This window comes from Mustela putorius, unplaced genomic scaffold (genome assembly GCF_011764305.1).
Source record: "Mustela putorius furo isolate JIRA1106 unplaced genomic scaffold, ASM1176430v1.1 tig00003853_pilon_pilon_pilon, whole genome shotgun sequence".
NCBI classification, from domain to species: Eukaryota; Metazoa; Chordata; class Mammalia; order Carnivora; family Mustelidae; genus Mustela; species Mustela putorius.
The window spans coordinates 71,155,832-71,175,945 of record NW_025422005.1 but is presented as its reverse complement, the minus strand read 5'-3'; the positions used below and the strand labels follow the sequence as shown (position 1 = coordinate 71,175,945).

The 20,114-nt window shown below is 38.3% G+C and overlaps 1 protein-coding gene across 1 annotated transcript in view; it reads right to left on the bottom strand.

Annotated features, from left to right (window-relative positions):
* Positions 1-20,114, bottom strand: part of DNAI3 (dynein axonemal intermediate chain 3) — a 68,992-nt gene that overhangs the window by 11,024 nt on the left and 37,854 nt on the right. Inside the window, exons 15-18 of the mRNA XM_004752678.3 lie at positions 18,164-18,308; positions 15,736-15,823; positions 7,851-7,981; positions 3,135-3,198 (exon numbers count right to left, since the gene is read on the bottom strand). Coding sequence (XP_004752735.1) covers positions 3,135-3,198; positions 7,851-7,981; positions 15,736-15,823; positions 18,164-18,308 — 428 coding nt within the window. The remainder of the gene's footprint in view (positions 1-3,134; positions 3,199-7,850; positions 7,982-15,735; positions 15,824-18,163; positions 18,309-20,114) is intronic.

Here is a 20,114-nt window from a genome sequence, read left to right as displayed (position 1 = left end):
AGTTAGCTTTCTTTATCACATAGATCTCATTCAGGGTACTGTCTTTCAGAAGCTCTTTCCTAGAGGGAGGAAATTCTCCTTCCTGCCTTGTTGTTGATAAGCACATGGGGTCTCTAGGAAGTCAAGATGGATTGCGTCCCAATAATTGCCTCATCTTGACTCAGATACCCTCCATGGTGTTGATGAAAAACAGACTGGTAGCTCTCAAGGAAAACATTGCCAGTTCATGGATGTAATTAGGATAAGCAGGGCACAGTTTAGAGGGTCTAAACATTGACTTTCTCTGAGCTTCAGCCATTATCCAATGGGAATAGCAGTATTGTTTGGCTTTCCATGTTACAAAATGCTTGACTGATGATTTTAAAGTATTTTAAATTGTTATGAGGATTTCAAAGTATCCTTTTAGTAAGTGGTTATAGCTATTTCCTTTTTTTTTGCAATGAACCAAATGCCAAGAAAATAAAAGCAGCACTTCTCCTTTTCCAACCTACACCCCATTCATCACAGAATCCTGGCATGTTGACTGCTAAGTCTCTCTCTTATTTCTTCTGCTTCACCATGCCTACACTGAGTCCTCTCCACCCCTCATCTAGATTCTTGCAAGTGGTCATCCTACTTTCATTGTAAGTCCCACCAATAAATTAATCCAGCCCCTGCTCTCATGCCAGAGTGATATTCTGATTATACTGGTGGCACTAGGGTAAGGTTCAAAGCTTAATAAGCACTCAAGACTCTTAGCCATTTGGACCCAATTGTCTTCCAGGCCCCCTGGCACCTTCCTGCTGCCCTCTCTATTGCTATACTTTAGTTACAAGAGCTCCCTGTTTCTTAATCGTCCACTGCTCTTTTGGGTTTCCATGTTTTGGCAGTTATTATTCCTTCTATCTGGCATGTCTTTCTCCAGTTGGATATTACGATCTGCCCTTCAACACCAAGCTCAACTGTATCTCTCTTCAGTAGGGCCCTTTCTTAATAACGCAAGAGAGTTGGTCCCTTTCTGGTTTCTTATGTCACTTTGTGTTTGCTTCTAGCCATAACGCTGACACTGCAATGTCCTCATCTGTTCATGTGTCAGACTTTTCTAATAGATCACAGAAATCCTTTGGGGGAGGATAATATCTTGTTCATCTTTATATCCCTAGTGCCTGGCACAGAGTAGATTCTCAATAATGATTTGATGAATGAATGAAAGAAAGAATAAGGGTCATCTTGGTGGCTCAGTCAGTTAAGCATCTAATTCTTGATTTCGGCTCAGGTCATGATATTGGCCCTTGAGCTACACTTGGGGCCTGCTTAAGATTCTCTCCCTTTCCTTCTGCCTCTCTCCACCCCCTGCTCAATCTCTCTTGCTCTCTGTCTCTCAAAAAAAAAAAAAAAAAAGAAAAGAAAAAGAAAAGAAAAGAAAGGAAAAAGAACAAACATTAGTGAATTTCAATCATAAAGCTCTTAAAGGTTTTTAAGTTTATTGTCATTGGTTATTCTACAAATGGAATAAAATTTAAAATAAATAACTAAACCTGTTTGTCAGAGTCTGCCTCAAAAGCAGTTTAGGAAGTTGGCACCATGGTAAGGCCCCCAAAACACCTCCGAGTCCAAGAAGAACTAGTGTAAGCAAGAAGTGGCATCAGGGTCTCAACTTGTGTCCCAGCGGTACAGTGGAGACAGCTGCCGGTGCATGCAGTCCATGCACAATTATTACTCATGAGTTACCGAATAAACAGACACATGAATAAGCATGAATGTAATTCATTGTATCCAATATATAATTTGAGTTCCACTTTAAATCCTGGAATTTAAAATGAGTGGAAAGTATAAAATCAGTCTCAGTTTTGCAAACGCTTGACCTTACTTTGGGTCACATCTAATTCTCTCTCCATGCCTTCCTTTTAGCAATAACACACGTTTGGGTTTCTGGTCAGAGGTTCTATGTCAGAAAACTAGGAGTGCTTTCGTTTCTGGATTAATATGGCTACCTGGGAGGCAATGCCCAGAAAGCACACCTTCCCAGACCTAAGGCAGACTCTAGTCTGCAGAGCCAGACTCAGTAGATAGAAGTGGAGGGGGTGAGATTTGAGGCAGATACCTGAGACGCAGCAGCAGTCCCCTGCAGGCTGTATCTCTGACCTCTGACCCCGATCAGTCAATCCCATGCCCGCTTATCCTAAGATCAGCTCCCCTTCTGCACACCTAGCCTGGCCCCTCCACCTCACTGCTCCACGGAGTGCTAGTTGTCTCAGCAGTGGCCTCTTCCTGTGCTTACCATCATTCCGCAATGTGAAATGTGGCTCAAATACATTTTCATGCCATGATCAAATCCAAAGCTTGAGAGTGAGCAGCTATAATCATAGTGAACCTTGGGGCTCCAAGCTTTGACAGGGAGCTTAGATTATTAGGGAGCCTGAACTCTTGATTCCTGCTCCCAGCCAGGTGTTGTCCCCACACCTCTTCTTAGCTGCCCAGAGTCTGGACACCATTCCCAGCCCGAGAGGAGGGTCCTGTAGTTACTTCTTCATACTGTTCTGACGTCATCAAGGTCATTGTAAATTTACTTTATAATTTGTATTAATGTTTTTCATTTAGCTGAATTACCAAATTGTTGAATTATGAAACACATTTTTTTAAATTTAATTGTCCAACTATCTTAGTCATTTAAGCACTTGAGTACTCCTCAAATTGGGGGTGGAGGTAGAAGCAAATCACCAGGTGAATCTTATTGAAAATCCGTATTCCAATATTCAGCAGGTCCAAGGTTCTGCATTTCTAATGGGCTCTCAAGTGCTGCTCTTCGAGGCCCTCGAAGTACAGAAGTACAGAGACAGGACTTGACTGCCTTCCCTCCCATCAGCAAGGACGGGTTACTCAGCACTTTGTAAAAAGGATTAACTTAGGTACACCTGGGTAGCTCAGTCGTTTAAGTGTCTGTGGCTCAGGTCATGATCTCAGGGTCCTGGGATTAAGCCCCATGTCAGGCTCCCTCAGGACCTTCCCGTTTGGTGTGGGAGTCTGCTTCTCTCTCTCTCTCTGCTCCTCCCCCCTTCTCATTCTTCTTTTTCTCTCTCAAGTAGGTAAAATCTTAAAAAAAAAAAAAAAAAAAAGAATAACTTACTCATAACAGAGGAATCATCAAAACTTACTCATCAATCGGCCAGTTTCAGGGTCTCTTTCCATTTTCCAATCTGTGTATATCACTCCACCTTCCTAAAAATATTACAGGTTTCTGATGAGTACAACGACAGCTTAAGGGACTAAAGACCTCTTATGTGTGTACTAAGACTGACTATAACCCAAACAAGCACAAAGCAACAGGTTAACTCAGTCAAATTATAACTTGATACAGTGGTGGGGGGGCGAGGCAGGGAAGGCTCAAAATGATTACTTGATTTTATATTGAACAAGAAAATGACGTTGTTGAATTTTTATGTACACATAGTAATGTGGAAAACACAGGCATTTATGGAGATAATCTATGTACACAAGTTCCAGCTGCTGGGTTCCTAAATTTTTTGTTAATAGGAAATTGTCCCAATGGACTAAAAGCTCCAGGAAAGGAACCCATCCTACTTCTTCAGTGATTTGTCCTCAGCATGATACAAAGTCAGTACTTAAAAATATTTGTGGAGTAAGAGAGAAAAGGGGAATGTAAATTGATAATATGGTAGTATTACTTTTAAAGTTGAGAACAGGAAACCAAGTTCCATTTAAGTAACATAACTAGTAATATATATTCTCCCTCTCCTTAGGGCCATGGTAAGGAGAGGGGAAGGCAGTGGGACCTGGTGTAAAAAGGCAGAAGCAGCCACACACAGGGAAAAGACTCAGAACCCGTGAATAGCAGAGGTAGGAGAGGTTTAGAGAAAACCTTTGGACCCATGACCCAACTAATAGAGGGAACACAGAGACTCGGAAAGGTTAAATGATTTCTTCAGGGTCACCCAGATGCTGGCTCCTAATTCCAGTGTTTTTCTCTCTGGGTAATAAAAGGAAAACACAGAGCAGGGTGTATAAAAAGAGGAGTTGGGAGACCTGGGAGTATGGCTTAGGATGTGTAGGCCAGGGAGAGGCCAAGGGAACACATCTGGCCGGCGCCCACTCATTCACTCATCTGTGCTTTTATTCATGAACGCACGGAGCAAATGAGGACTGTGTTTGGTGTTGGAAATTCAGAGTCGGAGGGCAAGCCCTCCCTCCACTCTCCACTCATGTGCCCAGAGTCTCGGAGGGCGCAGACTGACCGGCTGGCATTCAGGGCTCACACCTTGCCTTTGGCCGTGGCACCTCCCCCGCCCTTATCACTTAGCGAGCGCACGGTGTTTGCGTCCGTGTTAGGAACTATCTGCATGTGACCCAGACTCCACCAGAGTCCCGTGAGAGTCACCGATATCTCCTGGGTCCCACAGCAGATATGTGCAACACCAAACAGAACCAAGTCAAAGAGAAGCAGCTTGAACCCGGTTCATAAAGACATGTTGAGTGCCCATCCTATCAGCCGCCTAGCTGGGAACCTTCCCGACTGTCTCCATCCAGTTACCCTGTACTCAGAATTCTCCTCCTCCTCCCCTGTGCTGACATTCTTGGCCCCACTGCTCATGCCCTCTTCATCTCTGGGTTGGCCCACTTGAAATCACTGCCTGCCTGGCCTGTCCGCCTTCCTGGCTCCACTCCCTCCTGCTTCAGCCCTGCACTAGCCAGTCTGAACCCAGAGAGGTTTCCCTTATTCTCTCTAACCAAAGTTGATGGATCAGCCATGTCAGGTGTTGGGAGAAGAGCATTCCACTGGAAAGTCAGCCCATGGTGGGGGGATTTTGTCTCTGTTCCCTGGGCCCAACAGTGCCTGGCATACAGTACATGCTCTATAAATACCTGTTGAATGATGGATGGAATTAACTCTAAGGAGGGCAAGGGCTCAAACAGCCGGAAAGAGTTTGGGGTAGAAAAAGAAAGACAGGGGTGCCTGGGTGGCTCAGTGGGTTAAAGCCTCTGCCTTCAGCTCAAGTCATGATCCTGGGGTCCTGGGATCGAGCCCCATATTGGGCTCTCTGCTCAGCAGGGAGCCTGCTTCCTCCTCTCTCTCTCTGCCTGCTTCTCTGCCTACTTGTGATCTCTGTCAAATAAATAAATAAAATCTTTGAAAAAACAAAAACAAAAACAAAAATCAGAGCAGCCAGAAGGAGAGAGGGAGATTGGGACAGATAGGGATGGAGAGATAAGAGCGAGCCAAATTATACAGAATCTTTTAGGCCACAGTATGGACTCTGGATCTTATTCATGTATGACTGAGTTGTCACTGAAGAGTTTAAGCACAAGGTGTCATACTTTAATTTCTTTTTTAAGATCTTGTGATCATTCATCTTTCTAAATCTGTCACGTCCCTGCTTTAAAAGCTCTGGTGTGACAGAGACAAGTAATATATGATTCTACTTACATGAGGTACCTAGAATAGTCAAATTGACAGAGACAGAAGGTAGAACGGTGGTTGCCTTGGCTGAGGGAAGGAGGGAATGGTGAGTCATTGTTTTAATGGGTACAGAACTTCAGTTTGGAGCGATGAAGACGTTCTGGAGCTAGATGACCGGGAGAGTTGTTCAACCGCATGGCTGAATCTAATAGCATTGGATTACACACTTCAAATTTAAGAATGTAACTTGTTATTGATATTTTTCCAGAATTAAAAAATATCAGAAGCCTAAGTTATAAAAAATTAAAAGCCCAAGTTACAAAACAAGTATCTGTTTGGTCAGTGCCTCATTGCTTATCAAATGTATTTCACATTCCCTAACATGGCAGAAAAGGCTCTTTGGTTGGATCCCAATCTGGCATCGAAGGTACAGCGTTCCCTCTTGCACAAATGATTTCACTATCTCCAGGCAAATCCCAGGCTTCCATAATTCCAAAGTATTGTTCAGGCTGTTACTTCTGCTGGGAATTGTGCTTTGATCTTTCAGATGCCTCCTTGACCTCCAAAGTCCAATCTGCTAACAGTCTGCATTCCCCAACCTCCCTGTCTTGTCCCTGTGGCTTCTGGATGGGCATTGGCTGAATAATGCTCTTAATGTCTCTGCTCCTTAACTAGGCAGTGAGCGCCCTGAGGATGGGGCTGTGCTGTTGATTCATGTCTGATCTGGGGTCTGGTGCTGTGCCTGGTGGCCAGTATGCTCTTGTGAACTGGTGTAATCAGCTAATCCCTTCATAACAAAAGTGTGAATGCAGAGTGCATTCCAGTGAGACCAAGCTACGGCATCTTCGGCATCTTCCTATGGTTGCATGGCTTGGGGGGAAAGCCCTTTATTTTTAGGGAAAAAGAGTTATGAGTGAAAGGGCATCTCTGCCTCTGTATGCCTGTAGATAAAGTTATGAGCCTCATTTTTTCATCTGCAAAGTGAAGATTAATCCCTACAAGATTATTAGGATTTTGTAAAAGATTTTATTCATTTATTTGACAAAGAGAAACACAGCAAGAGAGGGAACACAAGCAGAGGGAGTGGGGGAGGGAGAAGTAGGCTTCCAGCTGAGCAGGGAGCCCGATGCAGGACTAGATCCCAGGACCTTGGGATCATGACCTGAGCTGAAAGCAGATGTCCAATAACTGAGCTACCCAGGTGCCCCAGACTATTAGGATTAAGTAAGATATAATTTGGAACAAACACCTGGCACAGACCTTGCTATATAGAAAATGTCCTATAAGTGTAAGCTCCCTTGGTTATTTCAGTAGGTGCCCCAAAATGGCAGCCATTACCATTATTATAACCAGTTGTTACTTAACTTTTGAATTGAGTGAGTTTTGCTACTACCTTTTGCTAACTAACAAAGCAATATATTTTCTTAGTAGATCTCTAATATTCAGCATGGTTTCTTCTATATGGTATGGGTGTTCAATAAATATCTGCAGGTTGATCAATAAATCATTAGTAAAGAGTGTCATACTGAATTTTATAGTTTTTTTCACATTCCTTAGGAATATTTTAAATTTGAATCTGAATCATCAAGATTAAAAAATCCTATGTAAATGAGTATATTAAAATATGGGAAGGGGTATAAATATTATAAATCTTCATAAAGCAAATATACAGTAGAGGTTGTAATGAAACAGAATAGAAAAGTGGTTGCCAGGGTGGGGGTAGGAGTGGGAGAAATAGGAAGAGGCTGGTAAAAGGGTGTAGACATTCAGTTGAAAGATTAGTGAGTTCTGGGACGCCTGGGTGGCTCAGTTGGTTAAGCAGCTGCCTTCGGCTCAGGTCATGATCCCAGCGTCCTGGGATTGAGTCCCATATTGGGCTCCTTGCTCCGCAGGGAGCCAGCTTCTCCCTCTGACTTTGCCTTCCACTCTGTCTGCCTGTGCTCGCTCTCGCTTGCGCTCTCTCTCTGACAAATAAATAAATAAATAAAATCTTTAAAAAAAAGATTAGTGAGTTCTGAGGACAGAATAGAAAACATGGTGACTACAGTATAACACTATATAATTGAAATTTGCTAAGAGTGTATAACTTTAATGTTATCACACACACATGTAAACAGATAAATATGTGAGGTGATGGATGTGTTAATTAACTAGATGGGAGAAGACTTTCACAATGCACACATGCATGACATCACCATGATGTACACTTTAAATATTTTACAACTTTATACGTCAAATATATCTCAATAAAGCTGAAATTAAGAACATATATATAAGGAAGACTCTCTCTATATATATGTATATATGTTTGTTAGTTTTTATGTTTGTTTGTTTGTTTTCCCATGGGTGATACAACCTAGATATTATATATATATATATACATATATGTATACACACATATATATGAAGACTGTATATATAATGTATATATAAAACAGCAATAATTCTAACTCACCTCTGTTCCCGCAAAGAACTTTGTGCAAAAGTCTTCTATTGGCTTGAGTTGATTGGCCAACCCGGCTTCCAGATTGTGGTATGGGTTCATCTCTTCTGCATTCACTGCTTTGCTCTGGGTTAATATTTTGTCTTTCGGAGGGGTATGAATAGAAGAAACATATTTACAGTGAGAGACCTTTCAAAATATGGTTAGCTTCTTTTTTCTGTCCCTTGCTACACACATATGCTCCATTCCCTCCCCAGTGTGGTAGGCATAAGTATAAACATCTTTAGACTTCTAATTTAGCAGTAGAACACTGGCTTTCAAACCAAAGCATATGCAGTAACTCTTGCATGTAAAATTGATCAAAACCTGCCTTGCTGTGATTAAAGCGTTCCCTGATGGGAAGGGGAAGACCCCTCTACCTACTTTCAGGGGCTCCAAAAAGGTCCATGGCACACAGTTTAAAAACCAGTTCTACATTATTTGTATCATTTCAGAATTATTGACAGTAAATTGGACATGAAATATATCCTCTGGATTACATTACTCTTGATAGTCTCAGTAAGATTCTCAAATTAGAAACTTGTGTCATTTTTATTCATTTGGCATCATATGCAAATTTTTCAAATAATTCAAGATTAGCCTTTTAAGTGTCAAAAATTATCTAATTTCTAAAAAAATAAATCCATCTAAAATGTATTCCTTGTTTTTCATAAGCACAGCACATGCATGGACTATAATTTAAAGTTTTCTGATTAGCTCAGGTTTATTCCTTAAGAACACCAGTGATTGTACTATCTACTGTAGCTGGAACTATCCACGCAGACAGAGCATAGTTCATCTGGGAGCTACAATTCAAACACCATCTGGAAATTCTTTTGTTTTTAAAAGTATCTGATGTCATCTTGTTTTAAAACAAAAGTCTTTTTATGAGCTAAAATTAATGTTATTTACTGAAGCTTTGGAAAATAGTGAAAAGCATGAGGAAAATAACAAAAATCATTATCATATTTCTCAGAGGTAACTACTATTAATATATTTCCCTATAATTATATTTCTGTGTGTGTATATGTGTGTGTGTGAGAGTGTATACACATATATATATATATATATATATTCTGTGACTATATAAAGATTTTCTTTTAATTGAGTCTTACAGCGTTGCATCCTGCTTTTCTATCCTCTTAAAGATATTATCTTGGGCATATTCTCAGGTCACTTATTAGTTTTTAAAAAAAATGTGATATTAAATTTCTGGGAACCCTACTCACCACATTTCAATATTTCATCATCTAGGTTATATCACCCATGGGAAAACAAACAAACAAATGTAAAAACCAACAAACAAATATATAAATGAAAATTAAAATAGAAAAAAAAACCCTTAGGTCTACTAAAAATATACATTCCATTTTTTAAAAATATAGCATAATTATGGACAGAAGTTTTTAAAAAAACAATTATGAGTTGCACCTGGGTGTTTCAGTCAGTTAAGCTTCTGCTTTCAGTTCATGTCATGATCCCGGGGTCTTGGGGTTGAGCCCCTCACTGGGCTTCCTGCTCAGCAGGGAGCCTGCTTCTCCCTCTCTCTCTGCCTGCCACTTGCCCTGCTTGAACTCTCGCTCTTTGTCTCTCTCTCTCAGATAGATAAATAAACTCTTAAAAAAAAAACAACCAATTATGACTTTGTTGGTACAATCAACCGGCACTTCCTTTATTAGAGATCTACATGCTTTGGGCCTGTAGATCCTTTCCCAATTAATAAGATATCAAAAACAAGTATTGAAATAAGTCAAACATGAAACCAGACGTATTAGCTGTATTACAAAGTGTCAATCAACATTTCAAAAAATAACTAGGTACATTTAATCATGTTGTTCCTTTTTTTTTTAATTTAAGATTTTATTTATTCATTTGAGAGAGAGAGAGAGAGAGAAAGACAGAGCACAAGCAGGGGAGAAGAGGGAGACGCAGATGCCCAGGACCTGCAGATCATGACCTGAGCTCAAGGCAGAGCCTTAACCATCTGAGCCACCCAGGCATTCCAATACTGTTCTTACAAAATGATATTATTTATGTCAAATTCTTCACTCTCATTTCAATGTGTTTTTCTCTTTTTAAGTGATATACATTAATGTATTAGTATCAGTAGAGTATATCATAGTAGAGTGGAACATATAATTTGTAAAATGTATATAATTTGTAAATATAATTTGTAAATGTAATATGTATATAATTTGGGCATATAATTTATAAATAAATACATGCTCATTGGGAATATGTGTTAAAAAAAAATTTCTGTTTCCTGAGGGGTGCAAGATGGAAGAGTTTGGAGCCCTCTGGTCTAACAACAGGAACCAAGAGCCTGATCCAGGGGTCAGTACAGGTGATGCAGAGGAAGAGGCAAATGTGAGATGTGCCGTAAAGGAAGACCTAGTATCCTAAGAGAGAGACTGTATGTAGGGACCTCAGGAGAGAGACAGGGATGACTCAAGTTCTGTTCTGGTCACACTGACATTGAGGGACTAGACTGGGTTCAAACCCAGGAGACAGCAAGAGGCGAGGTGGAGGATTCTCAACAGAGTAAGAGGGGACTGAGTTACCAAAAGAGGTGAACAATGAGGAAAGCACACTGCTGAAGTTAAGAGCCTGAGGGACATTCATGCTGAGAAGACAGCAGGGAAAGAAGACTGAGGAGAGAAACTGAGTAAGTCTCAGGAAAACCAAAAAAGCCAGGGCACGGGCTCCGAGAAAAGGGGCTTAGTTGATAGTGTTTATTGCAGTAGTTAAAGAGAATGAGGCCTGAGAAATATGGGATCATCTGTGAGTAAAATGTGTTTACTCAGACTTGACAGGAATATCCTACCTCATCCTCATAGCATCCATCCATGGATTTCCATCGCCAGGGCCTGGGATACTAACAGCAGCTAACACTTACTAAATGCTTACTATGTGACTCCATGCCGTGTACTCAACTGTGTGCTGGCCGTGCACCGGTTCACTCAGTCCTTGCAGTAACTCCTGAGGGGGTTAAGCATTAATTCTCCTTCAAGGATGACGAAGAGCTCTTCTTACAGCTGTCTATGTATTAACTCATTTTATCTTTACAATACTCCATGAGGTATTACCTTCACTATTTACTTCCCTTATCTTCACATCTCTTTTCTCAAACAGCTTTATTTTAAAAAGGAAGGCACAGAGAGATATAGTAATAAATGGTTAAATAATAAATGGTGGCTTTGGAATTTAAACCCAAACTCCAGAATCCACATTTAACTACTATGCCACAGTGTTCAGAAGAATATGACGGAGGATCTGAAAGCAATTCCAAAATAGGAATTCCGAAAACATTTAGAGAAAAGTCTTCTGTAACAGAATAAACGAAAAGAACATGTGAAAGTGAGCGCTCAGAAGGGCACGGACTACTGAAGATCTAACATGGCTGATGAGAGCCATGTGGCCGGCAGCCACTAGGTGGCAACACAGCGCCGGACAGTGAGCCGACCCGGATCATGACGGTGGGATAGCGTGAATTTGGGATTCTTGGTGGAAGGCTGAAGGAGAACCAGTGTAGGGTCAATCAATAAAATGTGCTCAACAAACATACAAGTGTATTCCAAGCAACAGGTTCAAGTCTGGTCAGAGTAGGTGCAGAGCTGGCAAGGTGTCCTAAGGGGATTCAAAATACCATAATGAGATTTCAAATAAAGTTCGGAGAGCTGGCCATTTACAGGAGGCAGGTCATGACCGCAGTAACTGCCTTTAGTGATCAGAGGCATGTGTTAGTAAGATACACTGAGATTACCAAGTGAAAATTAATTTTCTCCAGGACTTGGGGGATTGTCTGCAGCGTGGACTTCTGAACACACATAAAGGGACATAGCCAACCACAGGCTCAGCTGAGAGTCTAAAAAATTATCTGTCCATTCCTTTTATGAACCGATTTAGCCAGTATACCTTTCTCTGAGAAATATCCACAAAATGACTTTGTCTGGAAAGAGAACATTCGTTTGATGGAGAATATTTCTGTTGGATGACATTTGGGTCATGCTTCAAGATTCATTTTAGATAGGTCCTTCCTTAAGTGGATATAAGATATGTATCTATCACACCAGAAGGTAAGCTCCACGGAAGCAGGGAATTATCTTTTCACAGCTATGTCCTTAGAGCCTAGCACTTTGCAAGAGTTAATACATGTCTTGAATAAATGCAGATATAAGCATAGAGATAACAGTGTAAAAATTGTTCTTTAAAAATTTCAGGGATAACAATTCCTAAATCACAACCAAGTGGAGTTTCTCCCAGGAATCCAGGACTAGTTTAACATTCAGATATTAATCAGAGTAATTCTCCATATTAATAAGTTTAAAAAGAAAAAAAGCATGAGATCATCTCCCAAAATGCAGAAAAATCTTTTGACAAAATCCAACATTAATAGGAATTATAGAAGGGAAATTTTTCAACGTGATAAAGGACTCTACAAAAACCCTACAGCTAACATCATACTTAACGAGGGAAGACTAAATGCTTTCTGCCTAAGATCTGGCATAAAACAAGAATGTTCTCTAACCACTTTGCCTCCTGAGGTTTCTAGCCAGTGTAATCACTTAAAAAACTCATACAGATCAGAAGAGAAGTAAAGCTGTCCTTATTTACAGATGACATTGTCATCTACATAGAGAGCCCAAATAAATCTACAAATAAGCTACTATAAGTAATGTGATTTTAGGAAGATACAAAATCAATACTCAAAAATCAATTGTATTTTTTTACACTGGTAATGAACAATCTGAAATTAAAAATTTGAAAGTACCATTTACTAGAGCACCAAAAAAATGTGAAAGACTTAGAGACAAATCTCTCAAAAGAAGTGAAAGATTTCTACACTCAAAACTATAAAACATCACTGAGAAACTAATGACCTAAGTAGATGGGGAGCTCTACCGTACTAATGACTTGAAAGGCTCTATTGTGCAGACACCAAATTCTTATAACATTGATCTTGTAACCCTGATTTGCCAATCAAAATCAAAGCTGGTTTATGCAAGACAAAAGATACAAAATTCCCATGGGAAAGCAAGAAACCTGGGTTGGTCAAAAACTGCTTTGAAAAAGAAAAAAGTTAAAGGACTAGCACTAATTTCAAGACTAATTATAAAGCTACAGTAACCAAGACAGTGTGCTATTGGTGTAAAGATAAACAGAGATCAACAGAACAAAAAAGAGAGTTCAGAAATGGACTCTAACATATTTGGACAAGTGATTTTTGACAAAGGTACAAAAGCAATCCAGTGGGAAAAGGATGTGTTTTCAACCACTGGTGCTGGAACACCACACACAAATCAACTCTGATCCATAATTTGTGCATAGGAAAAAATCATCTCAATGAAGATCATAGTTATAAAACTGTAAAACTCCTAGGAAAAAAACCCCAACCTTCAATTATATTCAAAACCAGAATCATGACTCTCAAAAGAACAAACCAATGAACTGGACTTCCTCAAAATTAAAAACTTCTGCTTCTCAAAAGACAGTGTTAGGAGAAGGACACTTAATGTATTTTTTTAAAGATTTTATTTACTTAGTTGACAGAAAGATGGAGAGGGAGCACAAGTAGGCAGAGGGAGAGGGAGAAGCAGGCTCCCCACTGAGCAGGGAGCCCAATGAGGGGCTTGACCCCAGGACCCTGGGATCATGACCTGAGCCAAAGGCAGATGCTTAAACCACTGAGCTACCCAGGCACCCGACATTTTAATATTTTAATAGAGGGTAAGTCACAGACTGGGAGAAAATATTTGCAAATCATATATCTGATAAAGGACTAGTATGCCATATGTTAAGAGCTCTGAAAACTCAACAATAAGAAAACAAACAGCACAACTAAAAAATGGGTAAAAGATATGGACACTTCACCAAAAAAGATATATATATGAGTGGCAAAAAAATACATTCAAATAAGCTCAACATCTTTAGTCATTAGGTAAATGTAAATGAGATATCATTATATCCGTTTTAGAATAGTTCAGTTAAAAAGACTAGCCATACCAGCTATGGAACTCTCCTGCACTGCTTGTTGGAATGTAAAATGGTATAACTGCTTTGTAAAACACTTTGGCAGTCTCTTAAAAAGTTAAACATACACCTGCTATATGATTTAATCATCCCATTCCTAGTTATTTACCCAGGCAAATAAGAGCACAGGTCCATACAAAGACATGTATATGTATATGTACATGTACATGTATATGTATATGCATTGGTATATGTAAGAGCCTTGTGTTGAAAACATTACGTTTTATTGTATGTCAATTATACCTCAATAAACATGTTGAAAGTGAATAAGGAAAAAAATACTTTTAAAAGATATAGTGATATCCTTACTATCAACCAGATCAAAGCAGTAAGGTCCTTGTGATCATCTTTTTTCATTAATTTGAAAAGTAAGAGTAGAGCATCTAATGATTTACTCTTTTTTTTTTTTTTTAAGACTTGATTTATTTGAGAGAGAGAGAGCAGGAGGGGTAGGGAAGGGAGGAGGGGAGGGGAGACACAGGTTCCTGGGTGAGCAGGGAGCCCAATCAGTCCCAGGACTCTGAGCCAAAGGTCGCGGCTCAACCAACCGAACCACCCAGGAGCCCCCAATGAGTTACTCTTTACAAGTTACAATAACCTTACAGTCTTGGTTTCCTTAATCGTAAAATGGTAATGAAAATTCCCAGTTTGCAGGATTGTCATGATCATGAGAATCTGTTTTACATACCATTGCACCCCCAGGGTCTAGCATAAAATAAGCATTTTATAAATACCTGGTAAATGGATGAAAGCAGGTGCAGTACTAGGTAGCACAGAACCTAACTCAGGGCTGGGATTCAATAAATTGTAGCTGACAGTTGAATACAAAGAAGTGGAGGAGAGAACTCACCTTACATTCTTTCTGGAATGAAGCAGGCCCAAATACATAAAAAACACACAATGTTTTAAAATTGCTTGGAAAAGATCTATAAACATTTAGTGGTTTTTTTTTTTTTTCTTTAATATGAGGTCTTGGGTTGTAGCTTCAAAGTGAGTTTTGCCCAAGCAGGGCATTATATACATATTTATGTTTTTTCCAAGATATTCTGTCATTTAACTGAACATTCAACAATTTATAAATGGAAATCCATTTGACAAGGCAAATATTTGGAAAATACTTCAGTTTCTTGTGATTCTTCTACAGTTTCACTGTGCATTGCTCTTGGGGTGGGATATTCGTGCACACCTTTATTTTAATAGTTTCGACATTTGTATGTGTACCGTTCAATTACTTCAACAAAGGTGTAAGGGTTGAGTTGAGATAGATTTAAAAGGCAATTGTTATTTCTCTATTTTATCGTGGTGCTGTACAATGAGCACATACGTACTTATAAACACAGCTTTGTAAAAGTTTTTAATGTAATAAATTCTCAAAAATATACTCGATAAATATTTATGAGACTCAACTAAACTGAATTCTATCATCAAATCTTTGCGTGTGTGTATAGGCAGTTTTAATGTGTTGGCCATAGTGGCCATAGTTTTGTGTGTGTGCGTGTGTTTGTTTTTTGAGAAGGAGTGATGGGGAAGGGGAGAGAGAGAATCTTAAGCAGACTCCAACATCCAGTGCAGAGCCTGAGGCAGGGCTCTATCTCACAACTCTGAGATCATGACCTGAGCCTAAATCAAGAGATGGACGCTAAACCCAACCGAGGCACCCAGGTACCCCTATATTTATTATAGCCATTATAAAGTTCCATATTGGAGGGTTTGGTTTTCTGTAATCTCTTTACAAATCAGACTATCTTAGCAAGTAACTCACCTCGGACATAAAGAATCACTAATTCTCAAACTATTACATGCCATTTCAATAAGCAAATGCAGTTACCTTGTGTGTTGTAAAGGAGATCATCTTCGCTCAGGCTGATCTTGGTTGGGCAGTGGTCTAAACTTGTTTCGCCTTTAGACAGCCTTAACTTTTGGGAGAACACAGAAGAAAAATTATTTCCATGTATCCTGTGGGTGATTTATTCTTGCTTTTCCTTTCCACCCCCAGATGGCTGTGTCCCACCTCCCTCCCTGGGTCCCTTTTCCATTCTCCCTCAGATTCCTAGTTGCTTTTCTCCACAGACAGTGCCTCAACCACAGTTTGTACAACCCTGCAACCCAGGCCGTCTGGGTGGCTCAGTCAGTTGGTGTCTGCCTTTGACGGGGGTTATGATAACAGAGTCCTGGGATTGAATCCCGAGTCAAACTCCCTGTTCCAGAGGGAGCCTGCTTCTCCCTCTTCCTCCTCTGCCCTTCCTCCTGCTTATGTATTCACGTGCTCTCTCTCTCTATCAAATACATAAATAAGATTTTTATAAATAAATAATAAATAACCCTGCGACTAAAGGGAGCTTGCCCAGGGGGCTCATTTCCAAATTCCAATCTCATGTGTTGAATTTCTGAAAATACTGTGTATTCTAATTCATAATACATCCTTTTTGGTTTTAATATAAAATAATGGTTTAGTCTCCTGGTTCCTACGTCTTTCACATAAATGTAGCTCTAGAAAGTTGTGTGGGGTCTTTTCATCTGCCAGGCACTGTTGAGTCCCCTTGGGGACACATGTACCCCTGAGTTCCAGAAATGGCTTGGAACTGCAACAGAATGAGAAGCTGCCACACTTCGTATTTTTCCCTCTCAGTTTTTGCCCCACATTTCTCCATCTGGATATTTGTCCACATGCTAACAATGATTCCCTGATAAGTTTCTGTTTGTTCATTTCCTTTTCAATGATTTATAGCTTGGTAAATCCTAACCCAGAAAATTCCTAATCCTCTTTTTCTAATTTCTAATCCCAGCTCCTTCTGGAATATTCTTATCCCTCTGTGTTCTCTCTTACATTTGGAGCAAATACATATTAATGTAATTCTTTTTAAGATTTTTAAAAATTTATTTGTCAGAGAGAGAGAGGGAGAGAGAGAGAGCACAGGCAGACAGAATGGCAGGCAGAGGCAGAGGGAGAAGCAGGCTCCCCGCGGAGCAAAGAGCCAGATGTGGGACTTGATCCCAGGACGCGGGGATCATGACCTGAGCCGAAGGCAGATGCTTAACCAACTGAGCCACCCAGGCGTCCCCATATTAATGTAATAGTGATAGATATAGGATAGGGAATAAATAGTAAGTTTGGAATTGAAACTAGACATTCTGAAAAAAAGAGAGTCATCAAATTGCTGAAACCCATTCATACTTTCCACAATCCACAGCTATATTTTTCTTCAATTAAAATTGTTTTTCTTCAAAGCTCTGCCTTTCCAGAAAAGTACAAATAATTTCTCTTTGAATTACTTTCAGTTTTGTTTGGTTATAGATATTAAAGTACTCTTAAAAAATAAATAAAATACTCTTTCCTACTACATGCAAAATATATAGAATTTTGCCTATGTTAGGGATTAAAATTAGCTTTCTGGAGAAAAATTAGCTTTCCAGAACTTACTGATTTACAAGCAACTGTATATGCATATATATACAACTATATAATTATTATGTATATATTATATTATATATGTTTATGCAAAACATATATATACATATATAGTTCTATATATATGCATATACAGTTGCTTGTAAATCAGTAATATATAATATATACATTAATATATATAATAATTATATATAATATATAATTATATATAAATAATATATAATTATATTATTTATTATATTTATTATATAAATATATATTATATTTATTATATAAATAATTATATATTTATTATTTATTATATAAATAATATAATTATATAAAATTATATTTATATAAATAATATATAACTACAATAATATATAATTATGTGATATAAATATTATTAATATATAATTATTATATATTATTTATATAAATAATATATAATCATATATAAATAATATATAATTATGTATTATATAAATAATACATAATTATAAATAATAATTATAATATAATTATTATTTATATAATATATAATTATTTATATAAATAATATATAATTATTATATATTAATGTATATTATATATTATATATAATTATATAATAATTATATAAACCATCAGTATGTTGGGGAATGCTTATACATGAACAAATATCAATCTTGAGGTCACAAAAATTGTGATTTCTGGCTTGACCTAGGCAAGCATCACAATAATTCTCAGTGAATGAATTTATTGGTTAAATGATGAAGTCCTTTGTTAACTTGAGCTTTCTAGAGTGTGTATATACATGTATGTATATGCATATATATTACAGAGTATACGCAAGTAAATAGAATGGACTAGATTGCATGTTACTTACCTTAGTGAGAGGTTTCCAGGAGAGATCGAGATGCAAAAAAGTAGATGGTACATCCAAAGGAATTTCAATATGTTCTTCTTTCTTTTTGTCTATTGGTTGTGGAGTTAAAGATTTCTGTGGTCTGATATCCCAGAAACATACTGTGCTTTAAAAAAATTCACATACGTACTTATAAACACAACTTTGTAAAATATTTTAGTGTAATAAATTCTCAAAAATATACTCAATAAATATTTATGAGACTCAACTAAACTGTTGAGTACAAGTAAAAGATGTAGCCTTAGAACTACCATAATTTGCTGCTTCCACACATTAGCAATGTGATCACTGCTGTATATTAGTATCTCTGAAACTAAGATTTTTATGACATGGGACTGTTTTGCATTTTATATTTTAGAGAATTAAACATTTTATAGGGTTATTTGATGACTTTGCTGGTACTGACACTGATATTATCATATATGAGATCTGAGTTTGGATATTAACACCAACTTTTTTTTAGTATCTTTTTTTTTTTTAAAGATTTTATTTATTTATTTGATAGAGAGAGAGATCACAAGCAGGCAGAGTCAGGCAGAAAGAAAGGGGGAAGCAGGCTCCCAGCTGAGCAGAAAGCTTGATGTGGGGCTAGATCCCAGGACCCTGAGATCATGACCTGAGCCGAAGGCAGCGGCTTAATCCACTGAGCCGTCCAGGCGCTCCCTTAGTATCTTTCTTCACATTTTTTTTAAAGCACTTTTAAAAGCATCGTCTTTTTAACAACTTTATTGAGATATAACTCAATAGCACAAAATTCACCACTGAAAGTACACAATTCAATGATTTTTGATATAGTCACAGAGCTTTGCAACCATCACCACAGTTAATTTTAGATTTTTATCACCCCAACATGAAACCTTGTACAGATTGGCAGTCACTCCTCACTGCCCCCCAGCCCTAGACACTAATCTACTTCCTGTCTGTAGAGATTTGTCTATTCTGAACAATTCATATAGATGGAATCAGACAATATGTGACTTTTGGTTACTGGCTTCTTTCAGTTAGCATATTTTCAGAGTTCATCTATGTGGTAGTATATGTCAGTATATCATTTCGTTGTATTGCCACATAATATTTCATTGTCTATCCATTTGTCAGTTGATGGACTATTAGGAATAATGCTGGTATGAACATTGGTGTGTAAGTTTTGTGTGGATGCCTGGTTTCGTTTCTCTTGGGTATATGTTGAGGAGTGTAATTGCTGGGTTATATGGTAATTTCTGTGTTTGATCTTTTGAGGAACTGCTAGATTGTTTTCCAAAGCAGCTATGTCATTTTTGCGTTCCCATCAGCAATGTGTGAGGACTCCAATTTCTCCACATCCTTGCTAATGCTTGCTACTTTTTGTCTTTTTTTATCATAGCCATTCTAGTGGGGTAAATGGTGCCTCATCAAAATTGATTGAGATTTGCATTTGCTTGTGCTTTGGATGTAATATGTAGGAAATCACTATGTAATCCAAGATCATGAACATTTATGCTTTTGTTTATGTTTTTATCTAAAAGTTGCATAGTTTTATGTTTTTGCCTTAAAGTTGCATAGTTTTAGATCTTACATTTAGGTCTTTATGCCATTTTCAGTTAATTTTTGTGTATACGGTGAGGTAAAGTTCCAACTCCATTCTTTTGCTTGCAGATATCTAGATCTCCCAGCACCATTTGTTGCTAGTTTTTCTTCATTAAATTGTCTTCATACCCTTGTTGAAAAATCAGTCATCCATAGACATATGGGTTTATTTCTGAACTCTATGATTTCTATGTTTATTCTCATGCCAGTGTGAGTACCTCTGTCTCTAGCTGTAACTTTGTAAAAAGTTTAGAGATCAGGAAGTGGGAGTCCTCCAACTTTGTTGCTCTTTGTCAAGATTGCTGATTTGGCTATTTTAGGTCTCATTGTGGTTGGTTTTGTTTTG